Source organism: Phyllobates terribilis, unplaced genomic scaffold (genome assembly GCF_046119375.1).
Source record: "Phyllobates terribilis strain yellow unplaced genomic scaffold, ASM4611937v1 Scaffold_1__5_contigs__length_1240528914, whole genome shotgun sequence".
NCBI classification, from domain to species: domain Eukaryota; kingdom Metazoa; phylum Chordata; class Amphibia; order Anura; family Dendrobatidae; genus Phyllobates; species Phyllobates terribilis.
The window spans coordinates 1198514446-1198537840 of record NW_027362761.1 but is presented as its reverse complement, the minus strand read 5'-3'; the positions used below and the strand labels follow the sequence as shown (position 1 = coordinate 1198537840).

At 55.9% G+C, this 23395-nt stretch overlaps 1 protein-coding gene across 2 annotated transcripts in view; it reads right to left on the bottom strand.

Annotated features, from left to right (window-relative positions):
* DNAAF9 (dynein axonemal assembly factor 9) overlaps positions 1–23395 on the bottom strand; it is a 79036-nt gene that overhangs the window by 8272 nt on the left and 47369 nt on the right. The window contains exons 14-35 of one of the 2 annotated variants that reach the window (XM_073649304.1): positions 23035–23111; positions 22636–22680; positions 21667–21712; positions 20378–20489; positions 17466–17536; positions 17227–17277; positions 16174–16261; positions 15920–16023; positions 12427–12576; positions 10986–11077; positions 9000–9101; positions 8493–8610; positions 7778–7866; positions 7330–7488; positions 4960–5085; positions 3769–3806; positions 3544–3679; positions 3255–3341; positions 2160–2266; positions 1522–1596; positions 1229–1434; positions 1078–1143 (exon numbers count right to left, since the gene is read on the bottom strand). In XM_073649304.1, coding sequence (XP_073505405.1) covers positions 1078–1143; positions 1229–1434; positions 1522–1596; positions 2160–2266; positions 3255–3341; positions 3544–3679; positions 3769–3806; positions 4960–5085; positions 7330–7488; positions 7778–7866; positions 8493–8610; positions 9000–9101; positions 10986–11077; positions 12427–12576; positions 15920–16023; positions 16174–16261; positions 17227–17277; positions 17466–17536; positions 20378–20489; positions 21667–21712; positions 22636–22680; positions 23035–23111 — 2145 coding nt within the window. The remainder of the gene's footprint in view (positions 1–1077; positions 1144–1228; positions 1435–1521; positions 1597–2159; positions 2267–3254; positions 3342–3543; positions 3680–3768; positions 3807–4959; positions 5086–7329; positions 7489–7777; positions 7867–8492; positions 8611–8999; positions 9102–10985; positions 11078–12426; positions 12577–15919; positions 16024–16173; positions 16262–17226; positions 17278–17465; positions 17537–20377; positions 20490–21666; positions 21713–22635; positions 22681–23034; positions 23112–23395) is intronic. The other variant, XM_073649310.1, reaches the window with a different exon arrangement.

The window sequence follows — 23395 nt, the reverse complement described above, 5'->3', positions numbered from 1 at the left end:
AGAACAAAAGAAAGAAAAGAGAAAAAAGTGGGGGGCGGGAGGGGAGAGTGGGGAGGGGAGAGTGGGGGGGGGGGGGGGCGGGAGGGGAGAATGGGGAGGGGAGAATGGGGAGTGGGGAGGGGAGAGTGGGGAGGGGAGAGTGAGGGGGGGGCGGGAGGGGAGAGTGAGGGGGGGGCGGGAGGGGAGAGTGGGGGGGGGGCGGGAGGGGAGAGTGGGGAGGGGAGAGTGGGGAGGGGAGAGTGGGGAGTGGGGAGGGGAGAGTGGGGGGGGGCGGGAGGGGAGAGTGGGGAGTGGGGAGGGGAGAGTGGGGAGTGGGGAGGGGAGAGTGGCGGGTGGGGAGGGGAGAGAGGGCGGGTGGGGAGGGGAGAGTGAGGGGGGGGCGGGCGGGGAGAGTGGGGGGGGGAGAGTGGGGGGGGAGAGGAGAGTGGGGCGGGAGGGGAGAGTGGGGAGAGGAGAGTGGGGAGAGGGGGAAAAAGGGAGAAGGGGGGGTAAAGGGGAGAGGGGAGGGTAAAGGGGAGAGTGGGGGGAAAGGGGAGAGTGGGGGGAAAGGGGAGAGTGAGTGGGGAGTGGGGGGGGTGAGTGGGGAGGGGGAGGGGTGAGTGGGGAGGGGAAGGGGTGAGTGGGGAGGGGAAGGGGAGAGTGGGGGGGTAAAAAGGGGAGAGTGGGGGTAAAAAGGGGAGAGTGGGGGTAAAAAGGGGAGAGTGGGGGGTAAAAAGGGGAGAGTGGGGGGTAAAAAGGGGAGAGTGGGGGGTAAAAAGGGGAGAGTGGGGGGTAAAAAAGGGAGAGTGGGGGGTAAAAAAGGGAGAGTGGGAGGAAAAAAGGGAGAGTGGGGGGAAAAAGGGAGATTGGGGTAGAGAGAAAAGAAGAAAAGAGTTACCAAGAAAAAGAGAAGGCAAAAAAGGGATAAATAGAGGAAAAAAAGACAAAAACAAAGCGTGAGTGAGAAAAAAAAGAGGGAAAGGAGAAGGGAAAAGAGAAGGAATAAAAAAAGAGAAAAAAAAAGAACAAGAAAGAAAGAGAGAGCGGATGGGGAGATAGCTGGTAATAGGCGGACATGCGGCAGACATGGCGTCTTACGTGGATGTTCCGGATCTCCTGCAGGGACAATGATCTTCTTGTCCTTAGAGGCATCTTCTGTGGTTTCTACATGACAGTGAGCATAGGGTCCGGGATTATTACTGTGTCTGGTTACAGTGTAGAGGTTATTTCGGGGGTCCGGCCTCCTCACCTGCTTGGCACACAGCCGCAGCCAGTCCTTCAGGTCGTCCTCTCTCAGGCCGCAGCCGGTGAACACCAGGACACATTGCTGGAGGATGCCGGTATCTCGCCGCTCGTTCCTGGGGTCGGGGGGAGGCGCTGGTCCTTCCACCACTGGCAGCAGAGTCAGCGCATTGGTCACGGTGTTATGGTAGACGTCCACCATCTGCTCCGAGTCTAGTAAGAGAGAAGTGGACAGTAAGTGCCACACTCCAGAGCCCTATAATGGGGGCCCGCAGATACAGAGGAGGCAGTACGGCTCACCAGTGAAGGCGACTCTGCCCAGGATGTGATAGATGTTTCCTGCAAAAGGGAAGGACTTGATGGACGACTTCAGAGCTGAAATAAAACACATGGAGGAGGCATAAGACTGGCAGAGGAGGCATAAGATGGGAAGGACCGGACTGTCCTGAAGTCAGAACACAAGACCGTTACCTCCCCTGAGCAGGTGCAGATCTCAGACAAAGTGCACTAAATAAGTCAGGTTACAATGTGCTGGCCAGGCCCCTCCTGGCATGCCCCACCCCTTTCTTCTTGGCATGCCCCGCCCCTTACCTTCCCTCTACGCCGTGGCCACTCCCCTTTTATTCTGGCACGCCCTGCATCATTCCTCCTGACATGCCTAAGCCACTCCCCCTTTCCTCCTGGCACGCCCCATCCCATTCCTCCTGGCACGCTGTAGCCACTCCCCCTTTCCGCCTGGCATGCCCCGCCCCATTCCTCCTGGCACCCTGTGCCTAAAGCCATTGTCTCTTTCCATGCCCCCTCCTCTATGCAGCTCATTACTCAGCGGGGGACAGCTCTTACAGAATACGGATCCTGCAGGGCTGAATCATGAGGCATGGTGGGAGGGGGACGCCAGGTGTCATATATTGGGGGCCTCCCTTTCTCCTCTTACTTACTTTTGCACCTGGTCATGAATCGGGCCTTCTCCAGCGGGCGACTGAACCACAGACACACACGATCCACCTTAGGCGAGACGGCTCCGGTGGAGAATTTCCCATCATACCTGCAATTCAATAATAAAAAAAATAAAAAGTTTTTTTCTGCCGTCTCCCCAAAACTTTTTTTTTTTTTTTATCAACTAATGAAACTTCTGAATCCTGGCAGCGTCTCAGGGCGGATCTGCCGAGGATCAAGTCCATCCATGTAGACAAATCCGGGAAGGTTTCTCTCCCGGGGACGTGCGGCCGGCGAGTCTATTAGACGCGAGGACTAATCCAGGAGAGCAGCTATCGGCAGCGGCCCCCCGTGTCTGCGGCACAATTACCGGCCCCCGGGGGGATTATCATAAATCCCGAGGAGGCGGCCGTCTCACAGCGACATGTATCCATGGGTGATCCAAGAAACGCTGCGAAAAGACCAGAACAAGGCTCAACTCAATACCTGCTCCTGACCCCAGGGGGCACGCCATGCTTGTCGGGGTACTCACACTGCTTTCCTGCAGCACTGTGGAGGGTTATTTGTTTAGGGGTACCATCATTTAGTGGGGGGGTATGAGAATAATTGCATTGTTAGTTTAGCTTCAGTTCTTCTGTATCTGAAGGAAAACCACTGGGAAGCGGCTCGGGGGGGGGGGGGGGGTGGAGTCAGTCTCTGGCCCGGGGGGGAGGAGCCAGTCTCCGTATGGGGGGGGAGGGGGAGCTAGTCTCCGGCTCGGGGGGGAGGAGCCAGTCTCCGGCTCGGGGGGGAGGAGTCAGTCTCCGGCTCGGGGGGGAGGAGCCAGTCTCCGGCTCGGGGGGGGGGGGAAGGAGTCAGCGTCTTGCTCGGGGGGAGGAGTCAGTGTCCGGCTCGGGGGGAGGAGTCAGTGTCCGGCTCGGGGGAGGAGTCAGTGTCCGGCTCGGGGGGAGGAGTCTCTGTCTGGCTCCGCCTCTGAGGATCTGCTCTGGAGGTATGAGCTATACCCTGAGGATTCCTTTAATGCCATGGACCTGGAGTATTGTGAATGACAATCCATAGTGCTGGAGACAATCAGAAAGAAGGTTCTAGAGACTCACCAGCCCGGATACATCAGATATCGGGTCCTCAGCATCTGAGAACTGGAAAAGCTGCTTTCTGATAGGACGAGCTCAATGTCCTCATTCCTGTCGGGAGTCAGATACAGGGCTCATTATTGTTGAGTGTTCACCATTTCCCATATAAAAGCTGCAGGGTTATTATAACACACACCAGAGACGGATAACCAGCTCAGCTCTGCTACATCGATACCTGGTGAGTAGAATTACCAGTTTCCAGGGTTTGGTATTTTAGGACTCTTACAGCACACTATGTGCCGGGACTCATTACCTGGTGATCACCCCCTTCTCGGCTAGAATGAATGCCGCCCCGGGGTTCACGGTGCGGAGCAGCTTCTGGACGAGTCCTAGGGACGGGTGTCTCTGCTCTGTTGTCAGGCTGGTGAACACAATATTGCTGACTATACCTGTAAGTGAAGCATACACATGACGTACGGGTGAGACCCCCGCAGACCACCATGTGTCAGCTGATGTGTACGGAAAATGAGATGCATACCGTGAGGACACTGCTCCAGGAACTTAGGGAAATAAAACCTGGAAACGGAAGAAGAAAGGAACATTTATCACCACGTTCGGATCCTATATGCAGGAAAGAGCCCCCCGATACACGCAGCAAAGAGCCCCCCGATACACGCAGCAAAAGAGCCCCCCGATACACGCAGCAAAAGAGCCCCCCGATACACGCAGCAAAAGAGCCCCCCGATACACGCAGCAAAAGAGTCCCCCGATACACGCAGCAAAAGAGTCCCCCGATACACGCAGCAAAAGAGTCCCCCGATACACGCAGCAAAAGAGCCCCCGATACACGCAGCAAAAGAGCCCCCGATACACGCAGCAAAAGAGCCCCCCGATACACGCAGCAAAAGAGCCCCCCGATACACGCAGCAAAAGAGCCCCCGATACACGCAGCAAAAGAGCCCCCCGATACACGCAGCAAAAGAGCCCCCCGATACACGCAGCAAAAGAGCCCCCCGATACACGCAGCAAAAGAGCCCCCCGATACACGCAGCAAAAGAGCCCCCCGATACACGCAGCAAAAGAGCCCCCCGATACACGCAGCAAAAGAGCCCCCCGATACACGCAGCAAAGAGACCCCGATACACGCAGCAAAGAGCCCCCCGATACATGCAGCAAAGAGCCCCCCGATACATGCAGCAAAGAGCCCCCCAATACATGCAGCAAAGAGTCCCTCGATACACGCAGCAAAGAGCCCCCCAATACACGCAGCAAAGAGCCCCCCCGATACTTGCAGCAAAGAGCCCCCCGATACACGCAGCAAAAGAGCCCCCCGATACACGCAGCAAAAGAGCCCCCCGACACACGCAGCAAAGAGACCCCGATACACGCAGCAAAGAGCCCCCCGATACATGCAGCAAAGAGCCCCCCGATACATGCAGCAAAGAGCCCCCCGATACATGCAGCAAAGAGTCCCTCGATACACGCAGCAAAGAGCCCCCCGATACACGCAGCAAAGAGCCCCCCCGATACTTGCAGCAAAGAGCCCCCCGATAAATGCAGCAAAGAGCCCCCCGATAAATGCAGCAAAGAGCCCCCCGATACATGCAGCAAAGAGCCCCTCGATACACACAGCAAAGTGCCCCCCATTACACGCAGCAAATGGTCCCTGATGCACACAGCAAAGAGCCCCCCGATACACGCAGGCCCCAGATACAGGTGTCGCCCCCACCTGTGCTCCATGATGCAGCCCAGAGGATCCACACAAGCGGTGACGGCCCCAATGACGAAGGACGACCTGACGAGAGGGTCCGGGTGAGTGTGCACGGCCTGCACCGCATCAATCACATCTGCATATCTGGGGGGAGAAGAGCGGAGACGGGAAGGTGACAACCGAGCAGAAGAAACGGCGGCAGGAAGAAGCAGTCAATCAGTCAAGGTAGGTGCAGGGAAGAGGAACACTGAGGACCTGTTGCTCATGCTGGAGAAAAAAGATTCAGCAGCAGCAGGAAGGACGCTGGAATTCTGTTAATCAGGGTAGGTGGAAGGAGGTTCAGCAGCAGCAGGGAGGAGGGATGCTGAGGAGCTGTCAATCGGGGTAGGTAGAAGGAGGTTCAGCAGCAGGGAGGAGGGATGCTGAGGAGCTGTCAATCGGGGTAGGTAGAAGGAGGTTCAGCAGCAGGGAGGAGGGATGCTGAGGAGCTGTCAATCAGGGTAGGTGGAAGGAGGTTCAGCAGCAGGGAGGAGGGATGCTGAGGAGCTGTCAATCAGGGTAGGTAGAAGGAGGTTCAGCAGCAGGGAGGAGGGAGGCTGAGGAGCTGTCAATCAGGGTAGGTGGAAGGAGGTTCAGCAGCAGCAGGGAGAAGGGATGCTGAGGAGCTGTCAATGAGGGTAGGTAGAAGGAGGTTCAGCAGCAGCAGGGAGAAGGGATGCTGAGGAGCTGTCAATCAGGGTAAGTAGAAGGAGGTTCAGCAGCAGGGAGGAGGGATGCTGAGGAGCTGTTCATCAGGGTAGGTGGAAGGAGGTTCAGCAGCAGCAGGGAGGAGGGATGCTGAGGAGGTGTCAATGAGGGTAGGTAGAAGGAGGCTCAGCAGCAGCAGGGAGGAGGGATGCTGAGGAGCTGTCAATCAGGGTAGGTAGAAGGAGGTTCAGCAGCAGGGAGGAGGGAGGCTGAGGAGCTGTCAATCAGGGTAGGTGGAAGGAGGTTCAGCAGCAGCAGGGAGAAGGGATGCTGAGGAGCTGTCAATGAGGGTAGGTAGAAGGAGGTTCAGCAGCAGCAGGGAGAAGGGATGCTGAGGAGCTGTCAATCAGGGTAAGTAGAAGGAGGTTCAGCAGCAGGGAGGAGGGATGCTGAGGAGCTGTTCATCAGGGTAGGTGGAAGGAGGTTCAGCAGCAGCAGGGAGGAGGGATGCTGAGGTGTCAATGAGGGTAGGTAGGAGGTTCAGCAGCAGCAGGGAGAAGGGATGCTGAGGAGCTGTCAATCAGGGTAGGTAGAAGGAGGTTCAGCAGCAGCGAGGAGGGATGCTGAGGAGCTGTCAATGAGGGTAGGTAGAAGGAGGTTCAGCAGCAGGGAGGAGGGATGCTGAGGAGCTGTCAATCAGGGTAGGTAGAAGGAGGTTCAGCAGCAGCGAGGAGGGATGCTGAGGAGCTGTCAATCAGGGTAGGTGGAAGGAGGTTCAGCAGCAGCAGGGAGGAGGGATGCTGAGGAGCTGTCAATGAGGGTAGGTAGAAGGAGGTTCAGCAGCAGGGAGGAGGGATGCTGAGGAGCTGTCCATCAGACCAGGGAAGCAGCAATTGAGTTAAACTTTCATAAAACCGTTCTGACATGTCTTATCAAAGTAAATACAGCAGCCTCATCAGGTGTAACATAAACTTAGTAATATTTAGTGACAGATTGTAATAAGCCGTGTCGTCCAGCAGAAGAATACAAGCCGTAATGACAAGCGAAATAAATCTGTGAGCACGAAGGCTGAGGAACGAGTTCCCGCAGAAGCTGGATCTTCCGTGCGCTGCCCATAGTCTTCTCGTAGTCTGGGCGGTATAATGGGCACCATCGCTCTTGTTAATGACGGCACATATGCTGATGTACGCACCATCTGCCGCTTGGCTACAGCCGCAATCATCAGTAATTCATATCAGCACAAGATGCACATTACACAGGACCGGGAGTCCGGGGGGAGCAGGGGGTCTGCTGCACATAAGCCTGCTCTGTACTGGTCAGGGCGGGAAAGGGTTACTTCCAACATTATCAGTTATCACCCATCCACAGATAAGAGGGGTTAAGTTCAGATCTGTGGGGGTCCAGCGATAGGACCCCCTCATTCTGAGAAGCTCTGAAAAGCACCCTCGAAATGGCGCAAAAACTACAAATTCTTGGCAGCACTTTGTCTATGGATGTGCCGGACAAAGTCAGGGGGTGCCGGACAAAGTCAGGGGGTGCCACATGTGGCCTCCACAGCTAGTAGTAATCTCATCTAGACAGAACATCACTGCAGAGCTGATTAGTCTGCAGTCTACATGGTGCTGCACGTCCTCCTCTATGCTTTACACTGCAGCTCACTCTGGCTGAGCACACAGATATGACTACTCTCATCCTCCTCACCCCTCCAGAGCAGCGATCACTCTCATCTTCTTCCTGGAGTAGACAGCCTGGCGGGCGCTGCGGTTGCGCTGTGCTTCCAGGATGCTGGAGAGGAAGCGCTGGAATTGTGCTTTGCTGAACTCGTCCGTGCCGTCTGTGGGCTGCCGGTACACCATCCACCTGGAGGGAGGGGAAACAGTCAGCAGGATGTACAACTCAGGCCGCGTGGCAAATAGAAGTCCATAGCCCAAAGAATGACACAGCGAGGAGGCGCACACGCCAGGCTTTACTTACCTTGTACTGACCTCCAGAGCTGCACTCAGAATTCAGCCTGGCAGCGTCTGATGCTCCAAAGTACAGCAGATTACAGAAGAATAGAAGAAGCCTGAAGAATTGTGAGTGCAGCTCAGGAGGTGACTGGAGTATAACGCACGGTTATAATTCACGGTATGTTTGTGAGATGACTTACCGGCCGTACTCCTTCTGGAAGGACACCAGGAAATCGCACAGCTCATTGCAATGACTTCCTGGTAGCCCAGATATGATGTTTATAGCCACCTACAAGACAAGACAGCCATGTCAGGCAGTTATCGCAGCGATACACTGAAAGGCTCGCCAAGTCACAAAATCCATGGAAGAGGGAGCTAATGTCTGAGTGACGAGACCTTCCACGATCGTCCGCTGCTCCCCCCAAGGTCCGCGGACAGCCATTAATGACGGTGTTGGAATTGGCGCATTTATTTATTTATTTATTTTACTTAAAGGGGTATTCCAATCTCCAAGATCCTATCCCAATACGTAGCAGGTGTAATAATAATATTAGCAAATATCTCCAATTAGAAATGTAGTATAGTTCTTCTGATTTGCTATGTTGCTTACCTCATGTGCAGGGCATTGCTGTAGCTTAGGTATCCATGGTTACGACCACTCATATGGTGACAGTTAGTTGCTAGTGGTTGTAACCATGGATACGTAAGCTACTGCAATGCCCTGCACGTGAGGTAAGCGACAGGCAAATCAGAAGAACTATACTACATTCCTTATTGGAGTTATTTGCTAATATTATTATTACACCTACTACATATTGGGATAGGCTCTTGGAGATGGGAATGCATATTGAATTGATATATTTTTTTTACCACTATAACAATCTCATTTATAGGGGAAAACCCCCGTGTCGTCACCTTGTCGTTTTGTGCTTGGCTCCCGGCTATGGGGTCCGCGTGTTGGAGCAGCGCTGGCAGATGAGTCCTCGGCAGCGGCTCCCGGCCCACGCTGCTGACCGCCAGGTGCTGCAAGAAGCTGCCGAAACATCAACAGGGAAAAGTCAGCTCCACAAGGGACGTCGTATGGAAATCATACAGGATCTAGCGGGGGGATCCACAACCTAGAAGTGTAATCCCCCGGATAATGACCCTCCGACCGCCGGCCGGCCTCCTGATCTGGAGTCACCAGCCTCAAAAATACTAGTGAGGCCGATGAGCTCGGAAATGGTGGTCCGTAAAGTGACGTAAGTAATAGTATATGGAGAAAAGCAGCAAAATCTGCCGCTGATCAGCAGGAATCTGAATACTCCCAGAAACAAGACTGAAAATCCACATATACTGCCTGAGCTCCTATTCACTGACAGCAAGCAGAGTCAGAAAATAATAATAATAATAATAATAATAATAATAATAATAATAATGTACCTCTCCAGTCCCGGGAGGCTGGCGGGAATCATCTTCCGGTGGCTCCATCTTTCGGGGCCGGAGTAGGATAAGGTCTCGTGCAGACTCTGCATGTTCAAGTAACTGGGAAAGAAAAAGAAACCCGATGTTCGGACCCCAATCCGTCATTATAAGGAGGGTCCCACAGGTCAGTGCAGGCCGAGTGCTGAACCGACCCCATCACTGAGGAGTAAACGCTGCCGCTCATCAGGGAATGCCATCGTCCTCCGTCAAAATAAAGCTTTAACATTCACATTGGGTGGTGAGTGGCGCTAAAACCCCCGAGTCAGCAGATGCCCCCCAGGACGCAGTGTGGTCAGCCCCCTATACTAGTATGACCAGCAGCATAGCAGCGGCCGTCAGCTGTGATCTCCCACAACCTCTATATAACACCAAGGAAAATACACCAAGTGTCATTACAGCCAGCGGGCCGCACTGCCACCTACTGGGCACATCGACAATGACAAAAACAAGGCCGGATCTGCAAGTCAATAGACTATAACCTGGCAGACGTGCCGAGAATCTGAGAACTGCACATATCTGCTTCCAATTATACATTCTGCCGGCAGCCATTACTGAGGAGAGGCTACTGCAAGCAATATACACAGCTACCACTATATCCCATGGGGGCAGGGGAAATCCATACAGTGAGCTCTAGTGGTGGCTGTATAATCTGTATGTAGTGAGCTCCCTCTAGTGGTGGCTGTATAATCTGTATGTAGTGAGCTCCCTCTAGTGGTGGCTGTATAATCTGTATGTAGTGAGCTCTAGTGGTGGCTGTATAATCTGTATGTAGTGAGCTCCTCCTAGTGGTGGCTGTATAATCTGTATGTAGTGAGCTCCCTCTAGTGGTGGCTGTATAATCTGTATGTAGTGAGCTCCTCCTAGTGGTGGCTGTATAATCTGTATGTAGTGAGCTCCCCCTAGTGGTGACTGTATAATCTGTATGTAGTGAGCTCTAGTGGTGGCTGTATAATCTGTATGTAGTGAGCTCCTCCTAGTGGTGGCTGTATAATCTGTATGTAGTGAGCTCCCTCTAGTGGTGGCTGTATAAATCTGTATGTAGTGAGCTCCCCCTAGTGGTGGCTGTATAATCTGTATGTAGTGAGCTCCCCCTAGTGGTGGCTGTATAATCTGTATGTAGTGAGCTCCTCCTAGTGGTGACTGTATAATCTGTATGTAGTGAGCTCCCCCTAGTGGTGGCTGTATAATCTGTATGTAATGAGCACCCTCTAGTGGTGGCTATATAATCTGTATGTAATGAGCTCCTCCCCTCTGTATATCAGGTGCACTTTGGTGGTATGCAGTATTATTTGTTTTAGGACATATGGACATTAGGTCGCCTAAACAGTAAACAATGCCCCGTGCGTCCACCAATGCCCCGTGCGTCCACCAATGCCCGGGGCGTGCACCAATGCCCCGTGTTTACACCAATGCCCCGTGCGTCCACCAATGCCCCGTGCGTCCACCAATGCCCCGTGCGTCCACCAATGCCCCGTGCGTCCACCAATGCCCCGTGCGTCCACCAATGCCCCGTGCGTCCACCAATGCCCCGTGCGTCCACCAATGCCCCGTGCGTCCACCAATGCCCCGTGCGTCCACCAATGCCCCGTGCGTCCACCAATGCCCCGTGCGTCCACCAATGCCCCGTGCGTGCACCAATGCCCCGTGCGTGCACCAATGCCCCGTGCGTGCACCAATGCCCTGTATATTAAAGGTTTTCCCAAGTACAAGGTAAGTTACATACTGTATATACTGTATATGACTGCAGACTGCTAGAATTTAACACAGTGCAAAATGTGGAAATCACACCCTTGTGCTCATGTGACCGCCACTCACTGTGGAAATATAGGGTAATTCTGACAGCGAGCACACTGCACACTGTCACCATCCGCTAATCTGCAGTCATATAAAGGGACTACATGAATTTCTCTTGAGCGTGGACAATCTCTTAGACTTTGGACCTACATTTTCTTCTGTTCCTCGGAGAGCTGGTGCTCCTGGATGAGCTGTAGGGGGGCTCCACAGCCCTCCGTCTGCCGCTGCCACGTCTTCAGCACCTGATGATAAAAGTCATTACTACTGGAGAGGCCTCTTGTAGAACATCCCATGCAAAGCTGCTCAGCCCTCCCCACAGCTCAGGGGCCTGACTCTACAGTGTTTATCTGCATGTTACACCAGATAGTGAGACCCCCTAGTGGTAACTGTAACTGCGGATTGTACATGCGGATTGTGCATGCGGATTGTACATGCGGATTGTACATGAGGATTGTACATGAGGATTGTACATGTGGATTGTACATGCGGATTGTACATGCGGATTGTGCATGCGGATTGTGCATGCGGATTGTGCATGCGGATTGTGCATGCGGATTGTACATGCGGATTGTACATGCGGATTGTACATGTGTTTTTCCTGCCAGGGACATGCGGATGTGAAGCGTTCTTCACTTGCATTTCCGCATGCGGGTTGTGATTTTAGCATCACTTGGAAAGTGCTTGACAACTTGGTCACACTATATAAATCCCTGCAACCGGCATATATAGTGTGACCGTAAAAGAATGGTAAAAAATAAATATTATACTTATCTTCTGATGGCCTGCCGACGTCAGCGGTCGCATGACCCGTCACATGACTAAATGACGTCATGGCAGGTCCTTTTACACAACCGCGAGACATCGGGGAGACCGGACGCACCGGATAAGGAGACCGGGGGCCATCAGAAGGTAAGTATAATGTTTATTTTAAATTCTTTTTTTTTGCTACAGGTTCTATGGTACCCGGGTCCGGACGAGTCTCCTCTTCTCCAGACCCGGGTACTATCCGCACATTGAAACGCATGTATTCCGCATGTACAGATGCAGTGATGCGGATATTATGCGATACAATGAAAGTCAATGGCGGCAAAAACGCAGCACTTCCGCAAAATAATTGGTAGTGCTGTGTTTTTTTCCGCAATGATAATCCGCAGCGGTAATTTCCGCAGCATGTGCACAGCACACGCGGATTATCATTGGGGAACATGGCAGACCTTCTACCAAGCGTTTTTTAAGTGTCTCTGCATCGGAATTGCCACTGCGGAAACGCTTAAAAAACGCATAGTGGGCACAGCCTTAATATTTTATTTGCCATCGTTTCGAGTTCACTGAATGCAGTCAGCAGTGTAAAGTATGGAGGACTGAATGAATAGGCCAGTGTCCTGTTTATTTGAGGGAAAGATTTATCAGAACAGGTGGAAAAGTGCTAAAAATGCTGTTGGTAAAAGAAAAAGAGTGAAGGTCAGAAATGATTTATCGGCTTTGGAGGCCACATGATGGACCCCTGGAAGAGGTGTGACATATTGCACCGACCCTGTACCCCGTACACCACCCCCGCACATCGCCCCTATACCCCAACCCCATACATCACCTGCGAGTAGAAGCTCCGGAAGCTTTTAGACTTGGGAAAAAGTGCAAATGTGATGAAGTTTCCAGGAGTGATGAGCGGCAGCGGCAGGTGGGGGAGCAGAGCGCTCTTGTACTCGATGAGCAGGATGGCGGCGGCGGCACTGCTGGAGTCCTGCAGGGGGAGAGACATGAGCATCTGTCATCTGACCAAAGATGCTGAAGACAGGAGGCTCGTAGAGGAGAGTCACCGTGACTAGAGGCCGTGCCAACAGGAGGCTCGTAGAGGAGAGTCACCGTGACTAGAGGCCGTGCCAACAGGAGGCTCGTAGAGGAGAGTCACTGTGACTAGAGGCCGTGCCAACAGGAGGCTCGTAGAGGAGAGTCACCGTGACTAGAGGCCGTGCCAACAGGAGGCTCGTAGAGGAGAGTCACCGTGACTAGAGGCCGTGCCAACAGGAGGCTCGTAGAGGAGAGTCACTGTGACTAGAGGCCGTGCCAACAGGAGGCTCATAGAGGAGAGTCACCGTGACTAGAGGCCGTGCCGACAGGAGGCTCGTAGAGGAGAGTCACTGTGACTAGAGGCCGTGCCAACAGGAGGCTCGTAGAGGAGAGTCACTGTGACTAGAGGCCGTGCCAACAGGAGGCTCGTAGAGGAGAGTCACTGTGACTAGAGGCCGTGCCAACAGGAGGCTCATAGAGGAGAGTCACCGTGACTAGAGGCCGTGCCGACAGGAGGCTCGTAGAGGAGAGTCACCGTGACTAGAGGCCGTGCCAACAGGAGGCTCGTAGAGGAGAGTCACCGTGACTAGAGGCCGTGCCAACAGGAGGCTCGTAGAGGAGAGTCACTGTGACTAGAGGCCGTGCCAACAGGAGGCTCGTAGAGGAGAGTCACTGTGACTAGAGGCTGTGCCAACAGGAGGCTCGTAGAGGAGAGTCACTGTGACTAGAGGCTGTGCCGACAGGAGGCTCGTAGAGGAGAGTCACTGTGACTAGAGTGTGTTCAGACAAGAGGCTCATAGAGGAGAGTCACTGTGACTAGAGGCCGTGCCAACAGGAGGCTCGTAGAGGAGAGTCACTGTGACTAGAGGCCGTGCCGACAGGAGGCTCGTAGAGGAGAGTCACTGTGACTAGAGGACGAGCCAACAGGAGGCTCGTAGAGGAGAGTCACTGTGACTAGAGTGTGTTCAGACAAGAGGCTCGTAGAGGAGAGTCACTGTGACTAGAGGCCGTGCCAACAGGAGGCTCGTAGAGGAGAGTCACTGTGACTAGAGGACGAGCCAACAGGAGGCTCGTAGAGGAGAGTCACCGTGACTAGCGGAGTCCGCCAGAAGGGAGGCGGCCAGAGAAGTCCGTTGGAGAAGGAGGCGGCAAGAGGGGTCCGCCGGAGAAAGGAGGTGGCCAGAGGGGTCTGCCGGAGAAAGGAGGTGGCCAGAGGAATCCACCGGAGGAGTAGGCCAGAGGAATCCGCCGGAGAAGGAGGTGGACAGAGGGGTCTGCCGGAGAAGGAGGTGGCCAGAGGGGTCCGCCGGAGAAGAAGGTGGCCAGATGGGTCCGTTGGAGAAGGAGGTGGCCAGAGGGGTCCGACCGGAGAAGGAGGTGGCCAGAGGGGTCCACTGGAGGAGGTCGGACGAGGAGTTTGCTGGAGAAGGAGGTGGCCAGAGGGGACACTGGAGAAGGAGATCCGGCGGAGGATAGTGGGGTCCACCAGTGGAGGCCAGACATGTCAGCCAGTGGTAATGGCCAGAGATCCAAGGAATCTGGCAGAGTGCCTGTGTATGGGGGCTGTGAGTAGAGATCTAATCATCTGGCTGACAGTTATTTAATGTGTATGGCAGGGCTGTGGAGTCAGTAAGCCAAACCTCCGACTCCACGACCCCGACTCCCTCATACTCGGCTCATGTTTAAGTGATAAATTCATCTCAGCTAAAAGTCTAGACCCTTAGATCAGGAATAGGACAGACATTTATAGGACATTTCATAACTTTCCCAAATTCTTATGAAAAAATATTCCGCACAAACTGCATTGAACTACTGTACCCAATTTATTATAGATTTTAGGAGTCGGTGCATTTTATACTGACTCCACCAAAATGGGCTCCGACTCCAACTCCTACTCCACAACACTGGTGTATGGGGGTCTTTAGTGACAAGTGTGTGACATCCGGGACCCTCAGCGATAACCACAACTTACAATGAAGGCCTGGGGAGAGCGAGTGCTGACACCGCTGGACCGGCGCCGGCACAGGAGGGGAGTATAGGCTTTTTTATTTCATCGAGGCCAAACATTTAGTTCAAGAGGTTCTCCAAGTAGTGGACCGCTTTAATATTTTTAAAAAATTTGGTCGTTTTGTTATCAGGATCATTCTTATATTTTGCGATATTCACACCGGCCACTTGGGCTGATTTCAGACTCGTACTTCCTGACCTTTCGGGAAGAGTTTTCAGCAGTTTCCTTACCATCAGAGGCAGGATTACTATTGCCACGCTGTTTTACCCTCACCCTGTGTTGTCTGAGTTGTATTGCGCCCACGGAAGACCCCGGGTCTTCACAATCCTCAATCGCAATAGGTGATGTCACAGCTCCCCTGCCCCCCCTTCCTTCACAATGCCCTTTGCACACGCTCATCAGACACATCAGTACAATACATAGGGCAGACTTTGCTCATTGCTGCTAATGTTCATGTGCATTTCCTGAAACTACAGGACATTGGAGCCTAAAAAAAACCCCGGTGGTCGGTGTGAGAACTGCAAGATTACTATTTTTTAATAAAGATCATGATATGGAAAAAAAAATTACAAAAATTAAATAACAAACACATAACATAAAACCTGATTAAACATTGGGCCGTCCTGTGATCAGAACTTCCCTAAGTCCCATTTGTAAATGAAGCAGAAGTGACCATGTGACATCAGGATCATTCACCGCTATGGGACTGACGGAAACAACGAGGCCCCGGTCCCATAGAAGTGTATGGACGGTGACGCTCACTACAGCTGCAGTCACACAGGAGACGTCGGGACCACCTCTCTTGGGGATTGGTGGGGGTCCCAGCAGTCAGTCATACCCCCTGTGCCCCTTACAGGCTTCCTCTGTTCCCTCCTGGCACTGTGCCCCGACTATAAATATCCAGCTCATGTGCTGGGGGCCACAATGGCAGGAAGGTCAGCGCCGGCCACGGACGGGCGCGGGGAGATCATCTGGAGGATGGGGCGGGCAGGAGAACACAATGGCCGCTGGTGATTGCAGAAAATATTCATTTCCTATTATTGAGCTTATTGTCAGGGAGCAAAAAAAAGACCCCGACTCCAAGGACTGCAGGCACAGAGGGGGGATGCGCTGACTGCACTGATGGCAATTCACTGCAATGGTTTCAGGTTCATCAGGGAGACTGACCCCGGCCTCTCACACACACGGACGGCTCTGCTACTTGCACCTGTAATGTAGGTGTACAGGTGCGCCCCCTGAGCAGTGCTCTGACGCTGCAGAAGCTCATTATTCGCTGCACGGTACTTACGCCGTCGTAAAACTTTGCGGAGGTCATGTGACTTCTGGACACGGTCACGCTCCCGTAATTAGGATGAACAAACAGGACTCCGTCCGAGAAGAAATGCAATTTACCTAAGAAGAGAAATCACAGATGACGATCCCGATCAGAGTCATCCATGAGACGTGCACCAGAGTAACTAACGCACCGACAGCTCTTCTATTATAGCACGGCCTGCGGAGGGACGCTGCCGCTACGCACTGGGATGTACGGCCTCAGCTTACCTTCCTCAGGGGCGACGTGCTGGCTGCCGGAGCACAGGTACGCCCCATCACCACCGCACAGGAGGACGCCCAGAAACGACTCTTGTTCCTGCAACACAACAGTCGCCAGTTACACAAGAGCCACGACCGCACCACGTTACGCCCGCAGTGAAGCACTTCTGACTGGCCGTCGCCGCTCCGTGCACACTTCTGACTGGCCGTCGCCGCTCCGTGCACACTTCTGACTGGCCGTCGCCGCTCCGTGCACACTTCTGACTGGCCGTCGCCGCTCCGTGCACACTTCTGACTGGCCGTCGCCGCTCCGTGCACACTTCTGACTGGCCGTCGCCGCTCCGTGCACACTTCTGACTGGCCGTCGCCGCTCCGTGCACACTTCTGACTGGCCGTCGCCGCTCCGTGCACACTTCTGACTGGCCGTCGCCGCTCCGTGCACACTTCTGACTGGCCGTCGCCGCTCCGTGCACACTTCTGACTGGCCGTCGCCGCTCCGTGCACACTTCTGACTGGCCGCCGCCGCTCCGTGCACACTTCTGACTGGCCGCCGCCGCTCCGTGCACACTTCTGACTGGCCGCCGCCGCTCCGTGCACACTTCTGACTGGCCGCCGCCGCTCCGTGCACACTTCTGACTGACCGTCGCCGCTCCGTGCACACTTCTGACTGACCGTCGCCGCTCCGTGCACACTTCTGACTGAAAGTTGCCGCTCCGTGCACACTTCTGACTGAAAGTCGCCGCTCCGTGCACACTTCTGACTGAAAGTCGCCGCTCCGTGCACACTTCTGACTGAAAGTCGCCGCTCCGTGCACACTTCTGACTGACCGTCGCCGCTCCGTGCACACTTCTGACTTACCGTCGCCGCTCCGTGCACACTTCTGACTTACCGTCGCCGCTCCGTGCACACTTCTGACTGACCGTCGCCGCTCCGTGCACACTTCTGACTGACCGTCGCCGGACCCCATATCTGCAGCTTAATAGCGTTATCCCACCTGACAGGTTCCCTTTAAGGGTCCCTCCGACTCATCACACATCCAAGGGTTCGGACGGCACCACTCACCTTCACCGTATTCACAGCTTTCTCAGACAGTTTTACTTCAGTCTCGTCCACCTACGGAGGAAAGGAAATTGTATATAACAGAAAAAAAATGGCTTTCAAAAAATGAGCCTTACATGAGGGGGGCATTCACTTTTTTCACTGAGCAGAGACAGTGGGACCCCGAATCCCCCCAATTATTCCCTGTGCTCAGGCTAAAGTGAAGCATTGTATGTCCTCTCCTTGTACGACGCGGCACTCACCAGCCATGATGTAAAGCGAGGCACGGCCGCCGTCAGGATGAGGTAACTGGTGTCCGATGAGAGAGCGCCATCTGAGGAGGAGAGGAGACGTCAGCCATATATTCTGTGCAGATCAGCCATATATTTTTGCTTCAGATATCCCACAGAGGTGTATGTGACTGGAGGTGGTACGTGTACAGTCAGCACCGCCGCCCTGACACCCTGCACGTGCTCCCGGTATCAGCTCCCCCGCTGTATTCCTGGCCGGTCTCCTATGCAGCGCGCACCCTCCCGTGTGCTCAGGTCTCCGCACGCCCGGGGCAGGGCGACTCTCAGCTTCCATGTTTACACGATATCACACACATCCTGTATATCACCGGGCGTACGGCCGCCCCGAGAGAGGCAGCACCAGAATAAACAGTCACAGCCCAGGACAGATACCCATCTGTGCGGTGCAGCCCCGGGTCTACACACCAGACCACCCATCTGTGCGGTGCAGCCCCGGGTCTACACACCAGACCACCCATCTGTGCGGTGCAGCCCCGGGTCTATACACCAGACCACCCATCTGTGCGGTGCAGCCCCGGGTCTATATACCTGACCACCCATCTGTGCGGTGCAGCCCCGGGTCTATACACCAGACCACCCATCTGTGCGGTGCAGCCCCGGGTCTATATACCTGACCACCCATCTGTGCAGTGCAGCCCCGGGTCTATACACCAGACCACCCATCTGTGCGGTGCAGCCCCGGGTCTATACACCAGACCACCCATCTGTGCGGTGCAGCCCCGGGTCTATACACCAGACCACCCATCTGTGCGGTGCAGCCCCGGGTCTATACACCAGGCCACCCATCTGTGCGGTGCAGCCCCGGGTCTATACACCAGACCACCCATCTGTGCGGTGCAGCCCCGGGTCTATACACCAGGCCACCCATCTGTGCAGTGCAGCCCCGGGTCTATATACCGGACCACCCATCTGTGCAGTGCAGCCCCGGGTCTATATACCGGACCACCCATCTGTGCGGTGCAGCCCCGGGTCTATACACCGGACCACCCATCTGTGCGGTGCAGCCCCGGGTCTATATACCGGACCACCCATCTGTACGGTGCAGCCCTGGGTCTATACACCAGACCACCCATCTGTGAAGTGCAGCCCCGGGTCTATACACCAGACCACCCATCTGTGAAGTGCAGCCCCGGGTCTATACACCAGACCACCCATCTGTGCGGTGCAGCCCCGGGTCTATATACCGGACCACCCATCTGTGAAGTGCAGCCCCGGGTCTATACACCAGACCACCCATCTGTGCGGTGCAGCCCCGGGTCTATACACCAGACCACCCATCTGTGCGGTGCAGCCCCGGGTCTATACACCAGGCCACCCATCTGTGCGGTGCAGCCCCGGGTCTATACACCAGACCACCCATCTGTGCGGTGCAGCCCCGGGTCTATACACCAGACCACCCATCTGTGCAGTGCAGCCCCGGGTCTATACCGGACCACCCATCTGTGCAGTGCAGCCCCGGGTCTATATACCGGACCACCCATCTGTGCGGTGCAGCCCCGGGTCTCTACACCGGACCACCCATCTGTGCGGTGCAGCCCCGGGTCTATACACCGGACCACCCATCTGTGCGGTGCAGCCCCGGGTCTATATACCGGACCACCCATCTGTACGGTGCAGCCCTGGGTCTATACACCAGACCACCCATCTGTGAAGTGCAGCCCCGGGTCTATACACCAGACCACCCATCTGTGCGGTGCAGCCCCGGGTCTATACACCGGACCACCCATCTGTGCGGTGCAGCCCCGGGTCTATACACCGGACCACTCATCTGTGCGGTGCAGCCCCGGGTCTATACACCGGACCACCCATCTGTGCGGTGCAGCCCCGGGTCTATACACCAGACCACCCATCTGTATACAGACTGCTGCCCCGGGTGTATACACCGGACCACCCATCTGTGTACAGACTGCTGCTCCGGGTGATAACACCGGACCACCCATCTGTGTACAGACTGCTGCCCCGGGTGATAACACCGGACCACCCATCTGTGTACAGACTGCTGCCCCGGGTGATAACACCGGACCACCCATCTGTGTACAGACTGATGCCCTGACCTCGTCTTAGGGCCCCGTCACACTAAGCGATGCAGCAGCGATCCCGACAACGATACGACCTGTCAGGGATCGTTGCTGCATCGCTAATACATCGCTGGTGAGCTGTCAAACAGGCAGGCTCACCAGCGATCAGGGGAGCAGCGATATCGTGGAAAGAATCGTTCCACGATGTCCTGCTCCCGTTACCAGCCTGCTTAAGCAGGAGCAGGCTGGTAACGATGGTAAACATCGGGTTACTAAGTCCGCGTGTGCCCCTAGTAACCCGCTGTTTACCATGGATACCACTCTGCTACGGTGCGCGGGAGCCTCCGCTCACCGTAGCAGAGTGGTATCCATGGTAAACAGCGGGTTACTAAGTGCGCGCGTGCCCCTAGTAACCCGATGTTTACCATAGTTACCAGCCAGATCGTTGGTCCCGCTGGTCACACACAGCGATGTGTGCTGGCCAGCGGGAGGCCAACGACCAAAAAATGGTCCAGGACACTTTGCAGCGATCAGCGACCTCACAGCAGGGGCCTGATCGCTGCAAAGTGTCACACATAGTGACATCGCTGGTGAGGTCGCTGGTGAGTCACCAAAACCGTGACTCAGCAGCGATCTCGCTATGTGAGACGGGGGCTTTACACTTTTCTGGATCTCCTCCAAAATGTGCCAGATCATCCCCCGGGCCGTGACCCCATACTCTGCCCCCCATACTCTGCCTCCTTTACCGGTGACGTGTCCCCGTCTATCCTGACACAGGAGATTACTGATGCTGACATGTGACGGAGCGAGGGGGTTCATGGTAAATACAGATAAAAGTAAGTGAACCTTTGTCTCTGACGAGTATGTCCGACTTCAGAAAGGACTCAGAGAAAACCACCGATCCCAGGTTCCCTCTTCCGCCCTGCAGGTCAGGAATGTCATAGACCGTCATGGACGCCTGGAAGACATGGAAAGAGGGACGAAAGAGCAATCAGAGAGCGCTGGAGCGGCCTGTGCTCACGGGGGAGGGGGCGGCCTGTGTGCTCACGGGGGAGGGGGTGGCCTGTGTGCTCACGGGGGAGGGGGCGGCCTGTGTGCTCACGGGGGAGGGGGCGGCCTGTGTGCTCACGGGGGAGGGGGCGGCCTGTGTGCTCACGGGGGAGGGGGCGGCCTGTGTGCTCACGGAGGAGGGGGCGGCCTGTGTGCTCACGGGGGAGGGGGCGGCCTGTGTGCGCACGGGGGAGGCGGCGGCCTGTGTGCGCACGGGGGAGGCGGCGGCCTGTGTGCACGGGGGAGGCGGCGGCCTGTGTGCACGGGGGAGGCGGCGGCCTGTGTGCACGGGGGAGGCGGCGGCCTGTGTGCTCACGGGGGAGGGGGCGGCCTGTGTGCTCACGGGGGAGGGGGCGGCCTGTGTGCTCACGGAGGAGGGGGCGGCCTGTGTGCTCACGGGGGAGGGGGCGGCCTGTGTGCGCACGGGGGAGGCGGCGGCCTGTGTGCGCACGGGGGAGGCGGCGGCCTGTGTGCACGGGGGAGGCGGCGGCCTGTGTGCACGGGGGAGGCGGCGGCCTGTGTGCACGGGGGAGGCGGCGGCCTGTGTGCACGGGGGAGGCGGCGGCCTGTGTGCACGGGGGAGGCGGCGGCCTGTGCGCATGGGGGAGGCGGCCTGTGCGCACGGGGGAGGGGGCGGCCTGTGTGCGCATGGGGGAGGGGACGGCCTGTGTGCGCATGGGGGAGGGGACGGCCTGTGTGCGCAGGGGAGGCGGCGGCCTGTGTGCGCAGGGGAGGCAGCGGCCTGTGAGCACTGGGGGGCATTACTTATCTGTATGTGTATCATAGCCATTCATCAATAGGTTTACACCTAATGCAGAGTCTGACACAGCACCATTATCTGTGTAGTGGCCTCTCCTGGTACTGCAGCTCAGCTCTTATGGAAGCGAGTAGGAACCGATACGCAGTATCGAGAACGGCCACTACACGGATGGCGGCGCTGTGGTGTTTACATGCAGCATTCGTTCGAGCTGCCACGGATCATTGATGGAAATACAAGGTGTCAGACCCCCAATTATCTGATTTTTTAAGCCTGGAAAAACCCTTTAACACAATTCCTTAGAAGTCTGATCTTGAGCCGTACTTACAGTTTTAATTAAGTCCGTGCTGTCCTCGTGGTCCAGAGGGACGATCCTAAAGGAGAAGAAAACATGAGGCTTATGTGAATAACTGAGAAGTGATTGGTGTCAGGACCCCCCCTCGCTGTCAGGACCCCCCCTCGCTGTCAGGACCCCCCCTCGCTGTCAGGGACCCCCCTCGCTGTCAGGACCCCCCCTCGCTGTCAGGACCCCCCCTCGCTGTCAGGACCCCCCCTCGCTGTCAGGACCCCCCCTCGCTGTCAGGACCCCCCCTCGCTGTCAGGACCCCCCCTCGCTGTCAGGACCTTCCCTCGCTGTCAGGACCTCCCCCCTCGCTGTCAGGACTTCCCCCCTCGCTGTCAGGACCCCCCCCTCGCTGTCAGGACCCCCCCCCTCGCTGTCAGGACCCCCCCCTCGCTGTCAGGACCTCCCCTCGCTGTCAGGACCCCCCCTCGCTGTCAGGACCCCCCTCGCTGTCAGGGCCTCCCCTCGCTGTCAGGGCCTCCCCTCGCTGTCAGGGCCTCCCCTCGCTGTCAGGACCTCCCCTCGCTGTCAGGACCTCCCCTCGCTGTCAGGACCCCCCCTCGCTGTCAGGACCCCCCCTCGCTGTCAGGACCTTCCCTCGCTGTCAGGACCTCCCCTCGCTGTCAGGACCCCCCCTCGCTGTCAGGACCTTCCCTCGCTGTCAGTACCCCCCCACGCTGTCAGGACCTCCCCCCTCGCTGTCAGGACCTCCCCCCGCTGTCAGTGAGTGTGGACGACCCCTGTATAACACTCACTAGTGGCCAAGTCCGGCTCTCACATCTACACAGGCTGCTGCATCCAGCTCATGGACAACCCATGTGAGCGCATGCTGAGAGCTGTAGTGCCACCACAGCCGTAGACTGATGCATTAGGACAGGCGCATGTGAGCTGCTGCTGTGTGTAGATTATGGACCGATACACTGCGACAAACTCCCAGCTGAACATAATAATTACCTGCCCAGACTGTTCACAGCTTCCATCTGAAATGATACTTTGGACCTAAAACCAGACGTATAGCGGAGGTTAGAGCACGGCGGTATTATTAGTAGCGGTATTACAATGGTTACTGTGTCACAGAGACGCAGGCAGCGCCATCACTGAAAAACATGATAAACCCGGTGTCCCTGCAGCCACCACCAGAGGGCGCCCTCCGCAGACAGATCACACACAGAACTCAATGACAGAGCTGACAACAGCCGGGAACATGGAGAGTGACAGCACAGAACATGGAGCTGGTCACACGCAGAGAACAACCCAGACAGCAGACATGTTTCTTGTGACTTCATGACTTAATCACAGGAAAACACAGAGCAATCAGTGACCTGCAAGATGGGAGGAAGACAAGAAACGCACCTCAGGGCGGCTTTCATCTGAGCGAGATTATAGGAGTCCAGCAGCGTCCACAGAGCCAGCTCCGCCGCTTCCTTCGCCTGTGGAAAGACAGGACGGAGGTCATGGGATCGGCTAAAATGGAGGTCATGGGGTCGGCGATGACGGGGGTCACGGGAGTTGGCGGAGACGGGGGGTCGACGGAGACGAGGGTCACAGGGGTCGGCGGAGACGAGGGCCAGGTGGGTCAGCGGAGACGAGGGTTACGGGATCGGCGGAGACGAGGGTCATGGAGACAAGGTTCACAGGTTCGGGGGAGACGCCAGATCTGAGCGCGGATGGGCACTTACAATTGATATATCCCTCCGCCCTCCGTCATGGTCAG